General features: G+C 39.7%; 1 protein-coding gene across 13 annotated transcripts in view; it reads right to left on the bottom strand.

Annotated features, from left to right (window-relative positions):
- The window catches only part of CTNND2 (catenin delta 2), a 944,995-nt gene that overhangs the window by 189,807 nt on the left and 741,220 nt on the right, over positions 1 to 13,968 (bottom strand). For all 13 annotated transcript variants that reach the window (XM_032278818.1, XM_032278821.1, XM_032278825.1 and 10 more), the window contains one exon: positions 5,306 to 5,489. In XM_032278818.1, the coding sequence (XP_032134709.1) occupies positions 5,306 to 5,489 (184 nt within the window). The remainder of the gene's footprint in view (positions 1 to 5,305; positions 5,490 to 13,968) is intronic.

Genomic DNA, 13,968 nt, shown 5'->3' with positions numbered 1-13,968 from the left:
CCTCCTCTTCTCAGCGCTGTGTCCTCAGGTGGCTCCCTGGCTTCCTAGCTTAGCAGGTCCTCTGTTGTTTTCTTATTGGAGTGACCATAACGGATTCCTAGGGCTGTCAGAACAGAGTGCCCCAAACTGGGTGGCTTAAAACAACAGAAATGTATTACCTCACAGTTCTGGAGGCCAGAAATCCAAAATCAAGGTGCCAGCAGGGCTGTGCTCTCTCTGAAGGCTCTTGGGAAAAATCCTTCCCTGCCTCTTCCTAGCTCCTGGTATTGCAGCAATGCTTAGTTTTCCCCTGACTTGTGGCTGTAACACTGCAAACTCTGCCTCTGTCTTCAGAAGGCCTTCTTTCCTGTGTGTCTCTCTGTGTGTATGTCTCTTTTTGTAAGATGACATTCATTGACTTTAGGACCCAGCCTTATCCAATATGACCTGATCTTCATTAACTAATTATATCTGCAATGACCCCATTTCCAGATAAGGTCACATTCTGAGGTTCTGGGTGAATAGGAATTTTGGGGGAACACTTATTCAACACACCACAGTGACTTCAGCCAACATGAGCTTGTCCAGGGTGGAGCCAGCTCAATGTTCCCTGGATAGTGTTCAGGCAGGCCATGGTCCCTCAATACATGCTTGTGGTTGAAGGTCATAGTTACAGCGCCACAGGCTAAGAGAGGGATCTGATCACACAATGTGCAAGGAAACAACAGTGAGTGTGAAACTGAATCTGTTTCAAGGTCTGAACCTCACTCTATGAAATTCACTTCCCTGAAGGACTCCTTAGTCATAAAACAAAGCAGAGAAGACTAACAAAATAACCTCGCTTATTCTTACATCCTAAGCTTCTCCAACATTTTGCCACATTTGTTTGGGACCATATTTTAAAATGTTTTTTTTTTTGTTGTTGTTGTTAAAAATTGATGCTCGAATCTGGCAGAATTGGAGCAAAAGGAACAACTAGCAAATGGGAAAGAAATGAAGAAGGGGAGTGTTAGTGTGCCTGAGATGGGGTGGGGGGGGGAATGTGAGGAAGAGGTAGCGGAGGCAGCGCATAGAGATGAAGCCCTTACCTTCCGATCACCCATAGTTCTAGCCCCCACACCCCTCCTCCCCATCCGCCTAGAGTCCCACAATCTAGCTGCCATCATTCTTACCAACTCAGGCGTCCAACAAATTTAAGAGATTTTTTTCCCCATTTATATCCTTTTTCCTCAGTGACAGATAGATACTCCAGGAACACACAGACAGGTCTGCTTTTTAAAAATTCCATTTCTTGTCCCCAAATGAATTTTAAACAAAAAAGGACTAAGGGCATTAACTTTTCATTTTATATTTCATATGTGCTTAAATTTTTGCTATGTCAACATGATATATCCTCCCATGAAGATTTTCCATTCCTTTCTAAAGAAGGCAAAGCAAGTGTCTCCTCTCTTTTGAATGTTCCCTGTGAAGGTGCCTCCTTCACTAGCCTGGGACCTGGAGGTGGTAGGGAATGGGGTGGGGTTGGGTCATGAGGTGGGGACAGCCACCGATATTGGTACAATATCCAGTGCCTAAAGGAAAGCCTGAAACAAGGCAGAACCCATTAAGCCTGCATGAAACTGTCTAAAGAGAGAATAGTGTCAGCTTGTGATTCTGGCCAAGACTTAGGCATATTTTACTGACTTAAATTTATCTTTAATAAGCTTTTGGACATTTAAGAGTAACATAATTTGCATTCACAGATTTAAAATGAAAAGGTGACCTCTTTAAAAATAGTAATTCCTTAAATTCTTAACTTTGGCTCCCACCCTGAAATAACATAAATAAGACTGAATCCTGCTAGGAACAAAAATCAAGAGTAATGATTTTCAACAATATGACCTGATGAATTTAGCTGTACTTTCCACATACTCCTTCTGCTGGATTTCCAAGCTATACCAGTTTAGGAAATAGTATTCTAGGAAAAACAGTTTTATTTTCTTGGATGTTTTATTTTCTTTATATATCTCTGAAACAACAGCTAGAGAGGCAAACTAAAAATATTAACTCATCTTAAGGTCATCGGCAAAAGAAGAAAGGAGTCTGAGTACTGGAAAAACGATGTCAACATTATTATCTAGAAAATTCCTTAAAATACAGTCTTATCTTAAAACACAAAAAGGCACCCATAACTCTAGTTGCCTACATGAAGATTAAAGGCGGAGGTCAAGAGAAGAGACTTGAACTGAGCTGAGTGGCTAGCGCTGTCCAAGGTACCTACACACTCCCCCCAGCAGGAAAGAATTTCAGGTGAGAAGGGAGAGGGAGAAGACAACTGGCATTTAAAAGCCAAATGATGTTGGCCATGTGGGTGCCACTACATTTATTTCTGGGAGCAAAGTTAAGGAACCAACAGAGAGGAAAGTGTTGCCCTGTCAGCAATTGGTGGTGGTTGTGCATTGTTTTAAGCACAGATCTGTCAGCATTCTCCTATCTGATAACTTTGTATGTCCTCTCTCTGTGGTAGGGTGGGAATGGTCTGAAACCAAACTCAGAATGTGGCTCAAGTCCTGGCTTCACGACTTACTACACATGGGCTTACTGGGCTTACGATGCATATGAGAATCAACAACGTATCTGAAGCGGAAATTTCAGGCCCCTGGAAGACAGAGATTTTATGAATAATAACACTAACTTTAATTTTATTAAAAAATCTAGTCTCTATTGATGGTGCATCTCAAACCTCCCTAGAGTCCTTTCAGCACTGGGTACAGAGTGCTGGCCACTCCTACCCTCCATGACGCTTCCCCGTTGCATCCTCTCCATGCGAAGCACAATCTCACCTGACCTTTAAGCCTTTTTGGACCACAACTGGCTGTCAGCCATTTCTTCACCAGTTTTTCCTCCTGTACTGCCATGATCATAACACTAAAATGTCACTAGGCTGTTGTGCTGAGGCTCACTGGGTGAGTGTCATTTCTTCCACTCAGTTATGACTTTCTGCAGTGCAGAGGCTGCCCTATCTCAGCCTCTTTAGCCCCTTACGGCAGGTGGTCAGCAAAAGCTCATGGCGTAAAACTGCTGCGTGGCAGAAGCAGCACGGGAGGTCATTTCTTTAATCTGAAGAAAGATCTTGGCTTTGTTGGAAAAATGAAAAGTGTAAATATACTTGCATACTAAAATCTAAAGTCTTCTATCATGATGTGGACATCTGTGACTGTTCTGGTGTCACAGATGTCGATATGACAAACTAAACCAAATGGCATCACTTTTTGCTTCTTAGTCTGGCCAGCAGCAGAAGCAGCAGCAAATGTTGAGCTTCTGTATGTGTGAATAGAGAAGGACGCGGAGTAATTCTGGTCTCACTAAACCGCTCTGGCATCACAACCCAGACCTTAAACTCAGCCAGATGATGTATAAAGGGGAACCGTGAGCCTACACTGGTCTATCTTCTTCATCTACTTTTTTTTTTTTGAGATGGAGTTTCGCTCTTGTTACCCAGGCTGGAGTGCAATGGCGCGATCTCGGCTCACTGCAACCTCCGCCTCCTGGGTTCAGGCAATTCTCTTGCCTCAGCCTTCCTGAGTAGCTGGGATTACAGGCACGTGCTACCATGCCCAGCTAATTTTTTTACATTTTTAGTAGAGACGGGGTTTCACCATGTTGACCGGGATGGCCTCAGTGTCTTGACCTTGTGATCCACCCGCCTCGGCCTCCCAAAGTGCTGGGATTATAGGCGTGAGCCACCGCGCCCGGCCCCTTCATCTACTTTTTTATCAAAGGATGTAAAATGTACTTTCATAAAGGTGGTGGCCTACATCCTTTCAAAGACAAAGAAGACATACTTATGCTATTATATTAATCAGAGAGCATTTTAATGGACAGAGCTAGCCATGTCCTTATTGACTATAATGGTCTGAGGCACTTCCTTCTGCAGTCTTCACTAGGGACCCTGACACTCTGAAAGTAGGGAATGCTAGGAAGGGAAAAACACTTTTAAATAGTTATAAATAAGTGAAATAGAAAAAAAAATCAGGCATGAGAGTTCAGAAGTGCCTACAATTTTAGCTTTGGAGGAGTTATACTTCCTTTTGGTTGGACAGACGTTTTCTAATGGATAACAGAATTTAAGGGGTTATAAAATGGATGCCTCAGCAGGGGGTTTCAGAGAACTGCATACTTGGCATATGGCAGCACCTATCCAGAGAAATCATGTCAGATGTTCATGATTTCGTGACTTGGATGAAAAGCAGAATTGTCAGAGGATTCCCATTCCTGCCTATGAATGCATGTAGATGTTCGTGAAGGCAGGCTCTTATCTTGCCCTGTGCACACACATTCACACAAACACACACCTCCCCTCTCAAGACTGGAGGCTGAGAGCATTGTGATGAATACTCATGAGATGATGATTATTAATGCAACTGAGGTGATTTTGTTCCTTCTCAGTACAGACTGGTTGTTATACCTAGAAACTGATCAACTATAGGAGAAGTGGCAGTTTTGAACCATTCCAACCAAAGCAATCCTGTATGTTTTATTTTTGAAATACAGATTATTCAGCCAGGTATTTTAATCACCCCTTTTGCCCCTATCCCATCAACTTCATCCAGCAGAGATTTCCAACTTTGGTATAAAATACAACACCCTCGGGAGCACAGTTTCTAAAGTTTAGAAGAATTACATCTTGATAACTACTTTCCTTCCTAAGAGCAGAAATTAAACAAGACATAAAGTTGATTCTAAAAAATCTCAGTAGATTCCTGAGGGATGGATAATTTTTGTGAAAATGCATCAGGAGAGAATTACAACACATTTGCTGCTTTTACTATTTAAAAAAAACCATTTAATACAACAGGCCTTATTAAAGAGCTATTTCTAAGAATTGTAGGTTCTTAGAGAATTTTTAAAAGGAGAACATTTTTTAAAATAGCTACTTGTGACACTTAACCAGATCCCTCTGTATCTGTTATGGACTCTGCCCAACCAGTCAGCTTGCCTGGTTGTTCTGTATGCATGATATAATGTGAAAGTACCGAGAGCTACTGTTTTTGGCCAAAGAAAATGACTTATTTTCGGTTGGAATAAAAATGTTTGTTTTTCACCTTAGACCTAAGAGATCATGTGAAAGAAGTCTAACATTGACTAGGTAGAGGAAAATATCTACATGACTTTATTACCGGGTTAGAAATATCTTTTACTAACTTCTTATATTCCATTGTCACATCAACATTCATCTTTTCAGAATGGTCCAATCCTCAGCAAAAGAGCCATTAAAGTTATGGAAAGAGACAGCGTCTGGCCAGGGGAAGATGGTGGGAGGAGGTACTCGTGACACAGGACTGACCTTAGGCACCCGGTGGCGTTACGCAGCACCTGTGATGAATGCAGCTGTATTTTCCGATCATCCTGAAGAGGCGAATTTTCCCAGCCTGAGTGGGGGATAATCACTGCGTTGGTCAGTACTGCCAGGGCATCCTGGATGATTGGCATTTTGAGTGCATCGCATGAGGAGAGGTTCCAGAGGACTCCTGCAAGAGACACACAAAAGGAGCTTTTGGGTGGCCATGAGTTTTTCTCATCTCAAAACTGTCTTCCTTATTTGAGTTAATGGCACTGGCAGGAAGGATTAAGACACCGTGGACACACATCCTAGAGTTTGCTCTTAATTTTAGAACATTTGTGTGAACCCATTAAAGGCATTCTGTGAAAAATCTGATGAGTGAGCACAGGAATCGCGACATGATTGTCTTTATCTCCTCATGAAGCATAATCAAGCTTCTGTTCTATTTTCACACAATGGACTCAAGTTGCTAAATTCTAACCAAGACCAAAGGGATGTGAAAGTTATTTGAAATGGACAATTAGAGCATCTTTGTCTTACCCAAGAACTCAGTGTGCACATGTGATTGCTATGAAAGCTAAGTGCTTTCATAAATAACCAGCTACCATGGTTAGGACCTTATGAGAAGCCAGCATCAGGTCAGATGACAACCAGCTCAACAAGCAATTTAAACTGTGCTCCCTTGTGACAGTTTTGTCGGCTTTTCTCTGAAAGCAATGCTCATGGAGGACCTACAGAATGTTCCTCCTTAAACAATGACAAAGGGAGCAGTGGGAAGAAGAGGGCATGTCCACAATGAACAGAATGTCACAGTAATTCATGCAGGCAGAGCAAAGCAAAATGTTAAGGACAAATAGAACATTTTAGGCTTATAAATACTTTTTTAAATTGAGACATTCTAGAAAAGGTCATAAGCACTGCATATATATTACAACATCATTTGAAAATGCTTTTAAATAATTGTTCTTTTTTGCTTAGAACAGTACAAATAAAGAGAAAAAGGAACAGAGAATAACATTCTATTTTTCTTTGAAAGAAAGCCTGTATACGCCCTCAACCTAAACAGGTACCACCATTGCAGATATTGGAAATAAAATACTATAGTTGTCTTTAGAAACAGAACTTCTAGCTTACGTGCTTAATAAGCTTTCAATACATTTTAATGAAATGAGATTTTGTTCCATCTACTGTGTTCTGTACAGAACAAACAACATATTTATTTCCAACAAATAAAATTTGTTTTATTGGTTCCTTGCATTGCACATGTTGAACTATCCAAGGACATTAATAATACAAATCTGGCCATTAATAACTAAGTAAGTGACTATAAAAATAAAGTGACTATCAAGTTCAATAAAATGTGACTACAGAGACAAAACTCAATTGTCTTTAGAAATAACATTTACTGGAGATTTTATTTAAGTGAATGCAAAGGAAACAAAATGATTTTAGTTCCTGGCAGGCATAAAGCCATCCTTCAGCACAAGGGGTTAACTTGAAGGAAATCTAGTTTGTTTGTTTTTTTATGAATAAAGTCTAATTGAAGCACAGCCGTGTCTGTTCATTTCTAAATTTTTATATCTGCTTTTGTCCTATAAAGGAAAAGTTGGGTGTTAGTGACAGAGACTATGCAGCCCACAAACTGTAAACAATTTACCAACTAGCCCCTTACAGAAAAACTTTGCTCACCCTTGCTTTAGTAAATGTCACCATTTTCTACGCACTTTTGTTTGTGCTTGTATTAACATTAGCATCCTAAATCGAGTACACAAAAAATCCTCAATGATACACGGAAGGTGCTCAGCATATATTCTGATTTGGACTGATTTGACATACTAGGAATATTAACACATACGTTTATTTCTTTTTAAATAAAACACAAAGCTGCTTATTCATCCATTGAAAGATATTTTACCAAATTTTGGTAATCTAAATAATCAAAATGACTTCCTTCATTTCCAGCCTCACAAAAATGTTCTTTTTAGAGTAAAATAATTGATTTTGTAGCTTCTAACAGTATATTAAAAAGAAATTAGTATCTATCACAGTATTTAAGAATAACTTTCAGGAATATCCCATTAAGGCATTTGTGTCTGCTCTTCTAAGTACACAATGCAAAAATACAGGAACACAATGTGCATACTTTTCATTCTCAAATCCAGACTTAAAATATCAATGCCTAAAAATTGAGGCTTGTATTTGTTTGAAAATATGGATGACATCTTTTGCTATACAGTATATTTCCTTTAAAATCCAAATAGCAGCCTGGGCGTGAAGGCTCATGCCTGTAAGCCCAGCACTTTGGGAGGCTGCGGTGGGTGGATCACAAGGTCAGGAGTTTGAGACAAGCCTGGCCAACATGATGAAGCCCCAGATCTACTAAAAATACAAAAATTAGCTGGGCATAGTGGCAGGTGCCTGTAATCCCAGCTACATGGGAGGCTGGGGCAGGAGAATTGCTTGAACCCGGGAGGTGGAGGTTGCAGTGAGCCAAGATCATGCAACTGCATTCCAGCCTGGGTGACAGAGCAAGACTCCATCTTGGGTAAACAAACAAACAAATAAAAACTAAGTAGCAAAAGAGAAACCTTTGCATTTTTACATGCAATGAATATAAGAGAATCTAAAGGCTTTCTATGAGAATACAGCTATTTTTACTATTTTCCTACAAACAGAAAAGAGACAGGGGAAGAGAGGAAGGAAATCAAAGAAAGCCTAAAGGCCAAATCTAATATCTGACAAAGTGAAAGAACAGAAAGGCAGATGCAGTCTGGAATGTCTCTTTACAGGCTGTTCTATCTCCTTCACCTTTCCCATTAATTCATTAATCAGTGTAACCTAATTCAGAATTATTCACAAACAGGTTCACATTCATTCCACCTTTCCAGGCTGTCTCCATCTGCGAGTCACATTGCAATGAACTGATCGCAGTACTTGATCCATATCTCTGAACCTTCTCTCTTAATTTATAACTGCAATAGACAGTGCTTCCTGAACTTATTATAACTGCAATGAATCTCCATCGAACAACTTTATCACCTCTGGATGAAGACTTGGCAAAGTGGATTTAATGTGGCAGATTTTCTTGAGGGGGAATTCAGCAAACCAGCTGCAGGGGGTCCTCAAAATTTTGAGGTGGATTATCTGGACATTAGACAGGTTTAAGTATAGAAGCAGCAGCTTCTGGAGACAATTGAGATGAAGATTTACATCACCTGGCAGGAGTAAAAAGTGGGAAACAACTGGGAATTCCACATCTTTTCTGCTACACACACACACACACACACACACACCCATTAGTCTTGACTGATGGGAGAGAGATTAGTGGAGAGAATCAGACATATCTAGGCATCCTCTGAACAAATGGAAAATAAATGTTTTGCTCAAAATTTTACTTCACTCTCCCTCCCTTTTCTCATAGTGGTCTAAGATATGTCCACAAATTCTTGGATGTTTCCTTCAAAGGATGGAACTTAGTCCTTCTCTCCATGAATGAGGATTAGACTTAGTGACTCATTTGTGACCAGTGAAATATGGTGGAAGTGAGCGTGACTTGAGACTAGGTCATTGAAAAGGTACTGCGGATCCCTCCAAGAGGGGAGGCCAACTGTCATGCCGTGATGACCCTCGAGCAACCTTATGGAGAGACCAGCATGGCAAAGAACTAGGGTTTTCAGCCAAAATTTTGAAAGTGGATTTTCCAACCCCAACCAAGTCTTTGGATGACCACAACCTCATGAGAGACCTGAGCCGGGACCACCCGAATCTGTGGCTCCTTCTTGCCCTCCTCACATTTAGACAGTGGGTGACATATATGTTGGTTGTTTTAAGTTGTTAAATTTTGGAGTAATTTGTTATGCAGCAACAGACAATGTGCCTTTCCTTTCCTACCAAGCTCCTACTCTCTCTCTCTGTTGCTTTCTCCTCTCTGGTTCACCTTCCTCTCCCTTTGCCTTTCTACAACGGATGGGCTCATTTTTCCCTCTTGCCTCCCTATGACACTTTAATTCTACTTACTCCTCTCTTACCTAAATCCACTTGTTCGCTTATTCCTTCCAAATTCTAGTGTGAGAGTATACAAGCTACAGCAAGGATGATCCAGCTACACTTTGCAACTAAATTTAAAATGCATTTTAAGTGATTAAATATTTAATTTTTAAAAATGTATCATTCTTCGTGTTTGGAATTCAATAACTGATCAAATCCTTTACTTTGGAATAATCCTGCTCTTATTTCCAATTGCCACGTTAACAAATCACCACACAGGGGCTTGAAAAACACAACTTTAGTCTCTGACAGGTTCTGGAGGTCTGGAGTCTGACACGGGCTGGCAGGGCTGGGTCCTTCCAGAGGATCCCGGGGAAGATGTGTTTCCTCATCCTGTCAAACACCTGGGGGTTGCCTCGCATTCCTTGGCTTGAGATCTTACATCTCTCTGACTTTGGCTTCCATCCTCACATCTCCTTCCTCACACTGATCCTCCATCCTCCCTCTCATAAGGGCACTTCTGATCACACGGAACCCGTTTGGATAGAATCTCCCCATCTGAAGCCCTCCTACCTGAATCCTACCTGCAAAGTTCCTTTCACCATGAAAGGTGACACTTACAGGCTCTGGGAATTAAGATATGGGATTTTGTTTTGGAGGGTAGGGGCATTATTCAATCTACTACAAATCCCCTCAAAAAATAACCTGTTATGCTTAAAATAAAATTAAACTTATGGTAGCCTCATGATCAGGCCTTTCTCTAAATCTCTCAATTCACCTTGAGTCAGATTCATTCATTCATTTGTCCGTTCCATAATATTAAGGACCTACTACATGGACAGTTCTGTTTGACGCGGAGTGGAAACATCTGTGAAGAAAACAAACAAACAAAAAAATCCCTGTGCTTGTGGCCCAGGTATCATATAGCTCTCGTCGCTATGCTTCAGCCATAATGGGCTGTTACTTCTGGAACACACAAGCTCCTTTGCGTCCCAGATCCCTGGACTTGCTGCTGCCTCATTCTGGAACATTCTTTCCTAGATCTTTTCATGGCTAATCCTTCTTCCATTCACGTCACCTTAAATGTGCTAAACTCAGAGAGGCTTTCCTGGATCAATCTAATCTACCTTCCCAGACACTTGCTGTCCGAGCTCCCATTTAATTTCAGCAGAAACCTCATCACTAACTCATTCTGTCATTTGCTCACCGTTCCATCCTCCAACAGGGTCCCAGGCATGAAATGAAAGCAGACACTTGTCTGAGGGCCCATCATATGTGAAACACACAGAGCTACAGAATCCCTGGCATATAGAACATGCCCTGATACACATGAATGTTCACCAAACAGGGACTAAAGAAAAATAAAAAATAACAGCTGGATGGTATGACCTTATAGGATGCTCTAAGCATCAAACATTCTTTAAGTATTATAGTGCTAGCAAAATGATGCCATGCCGTGAACAAATAAAACAGCAAATGCAAGATGTAAGTTCAGAAATAATAAATCCAAATGAATAGAAAAATGTCATGTAAATGGGATTATTTACTTTGAATCTACAGAAATTCTACTTTTAGCTAGTAGAGAAAAATTTATATCACTGAAAAATGTTAATCTGTTTTGTATTAAAAGGTTTATCTCTGGTGCTTCATTTGGGTAATTTTCTTACATTAACTCCCTGATAATTCTAAATTAACCCAAGTAATACTAAAATTTCAATTTGAAGAAAAACTACAAAATGGATTGAATGTATGCCAATTTTCAGCCTCCATAACAAATTACCCTGTTTGTTTTTATCTGAGGATAATATAAAAAATGGTTTAATATTTTGGTTAATGGTCACTAGAAAATTTTAATTTACCTGATGAAAATATGCTAATTCCTCCCAGATTACAATCTGTAATAAATTTATTAGCATTTTTCTTTTATTATTTCCATCTAGTAGCTATCTTCTATCAGTGTAAAATAATTGCTTTTCCAAATACAATTTTGACAGTATGTTTAATTGAGAAGACATTTACATATACTAAAGATATTTAAAATACAGTTTATTTTTATTTCAGGCACAGAATGGCTGTTTCTTGATATTATCCATATTCATGAGTAATGATTGATTTAATAAAAATTCCTTAATAAAACCTTAATTACTTTCATTTGCTCCTTTATAATGCTTTAATGGAGGGTAATTGTAGTTTCTTTTTCCTGAAAGAGATGAAGACTATCTTGGTTAAAAATAAAAATCCAGATGAACAAAAAGCATGTTTTAATGAAAGCAAGTTTTATATGATGGTGAAATCAAGCACCGCGTAATGGCTCTGCAGGACTTTACTGCAGCCCCCTGGCTGGCTCTGAGCTCTTTGTTGTCAATCTTTAGACCTAAAACAGTTGTCCTCATGTGGGTGAGGCTCAAACCAAGGCCACTGGAAAGTGGGGCTTCATTCATTTTAAATAAATGTTTGTATTTAAAATAAATTAGTGAATTAAGCATCTACTTCATGTATTTACGGGCATTTATTTTAAACAAATTTGTCATTTATTCTGGGAGTGATAGCTTGAGTACCTGGGGAGGGGAAGGAAAGAGGAGAAGACTGGGGATAAAAAAGTTCATTTTTAAAAAAAAGCCAGAGTTAAGCCTGGTTGAGGGTGGGAGTGGGGATGGTGGAGGGATAAAGGGGTCCTCACCACGACCTCCTCCACCCCTACCCATTCACACCTTCAGTCTCTAGTGTGTGGAGGTTGAATAATTAAAATATAGAGGCCTGGGACATCCTGAATTGTTCATGTACTGCTGTGTGTGCATTTGCTATACAAACAAGTATTTGAATGCATATAAACTCTCAACACGTCCCCTAGAAGCAGAGACCCTCAGGAACAGCTGCTAATTCAGATCATTTTGAGAGTCCTTCTAGATGGCAAAGATTCACATACCATACTCACTGAATGCTTTTAAAAGATGAAAGCCTTTCTCTTGAGTTGATGTTAGCTAGAGTTTCCCAAATGTTGCTATAATAACAGCTCCTTAGGTCAAGGTTTCTTGTAGGAGTCCCAGGGGTTTGTTGACCAGAACAAATGACCTCTACGTTTTCCTCCTTAATATTCCAGAAGAGGAAACTGCTGTGGCCTTTGCAGTGGGGATTACGTGAAGGTTGATCCTTTTAGAATTTCAACAGGCCGAATCATCATTCTAGGTTGAGACTCACAGAGCAGGAGATGGGAAGAAAGGGCCTCTAAAGCTGAGAGGTGTGGGAGGCGAAGAGGGAGAATGGGGGTGCCATGGTCCATAACTGTAAACTATCATTCTACAATTGCCGTATAATGCTTCAGGTCCAAATACAGAATTTTTAAAAAGATAATTACTTAAATGCAAATTCTAAGAATTAAGTAGAATTATTCTCGCTTATTTTCAAAATACATACAAAATTTATTTAGCTCCAGAATGGATGAGGAATGAGTTGTCCTTGACATTGGAAAGTAATTCAGATCTTGGCTATTGTGTACAAGACAAATTCTGGCTTAAACTGACTAAATCTACCTGGGTCTTCATGCAATGTTTTATATCTGCAGCTTCGAAAACAACTTTGTTACAAGACACAGCCATCAATACTAAGGTACTGTCTCGTTCTAAGCCAGAACTGACCCTGGCAACATTCTGATGCTCAAATGTCACAACCAGCAGCATATATTAAAAGTTTAGATCAAGTTGATAAACATTGAGATGACATGAAGCCAGAAGTCATTCACCTTTCTTTTCTTTGTTTTTTTTTTTTTTTGTAGACAGAGTCTCACTCTATTGCCCAGATAAGAGCATGGTGACGTGATCCTGGCTCACTGCAGCCTCAACCCTCAACCCTCCTGGGCTCAAGTGATCCTCCCACCTCCTTCACTTGAGTAGCTGGGGCTTCATGCATGTGCCACCATAGCTCGCTTTTTTTTTTTTTTTTGGAGAGACAAGGTCTCACCATGTTGTCCAGATTGGTCTAGAACTCCTGGACTCAAGTGATCCTCCTCCCTTAGCCTCCCAAAGTGCTGGGATTACAGGCAGGAGCCACTATGTCTGTCTCTCACCTAAATTTTTGATTAGTTTAAAAAATAATCTTCACTTTTGTTTTCAGAGCCTGAATTAATTTTATTTAAAATTAGGTAATGTTACAGACAAAAGACTATAATTAACTGATTTAAAAAAAATAAAATAATAAAAACTCACATGTGTCTATGAGCTCTCTTTTCATTTTAAAATGGAATATGGAACTAGCATACTCTAGTTTCCTTAGAATTCTTCTATTAAATGTTTACCAAAAAGGCACAACAGATCAGGCTCGATTCATGGAAAATGCTGTCTGTCCCAAACTGGATGCCTTTCTGCAAGTGGCGATGCAGCTACTACTGTAAGAAGGGAAAAGCTCTTCCCATGGTAATTTTTTTAAGTAATTATAATTGAGAATAATTTATATGTCAATGTCTGGTAGTGGCCATCTGTGAAAGTCATGGGTTCATCTTTGATCACAGCATTTTATAAATGAACCATAAAATTTCGTATTTCTCAATCCCCAAGAGATCAACAGTTAGGAATACGAAATTAGGTTTGTTTAGAACTATAGCCTTCCTCAGTGACCTTGGGTGTGCCAGAACTTTGAAAAAATGTCACCAAAGCATGGAGGCTGAGTTGTATCATCTTTGGAAA

The sequence above is a fragment of the Sapajus apella genome, unplaced genomic scaffold, assembly GCF_009761245.1.
Source record: "Sapajus apella isolate SASKATOON/1434 unplaced genomic scaffold, GSC_monkey_1.0 scaffold11, whole genome shotgun sequence".
Taxonomy (NCBI): Eukaryota; Metazoa; Chordata; class Mammalia; order Primates; family Cebidae; genus Sapajus; species Sapajus apella.
This window is presented reverse-complemented; position numbering and strand designations above follow the sequence as displayed.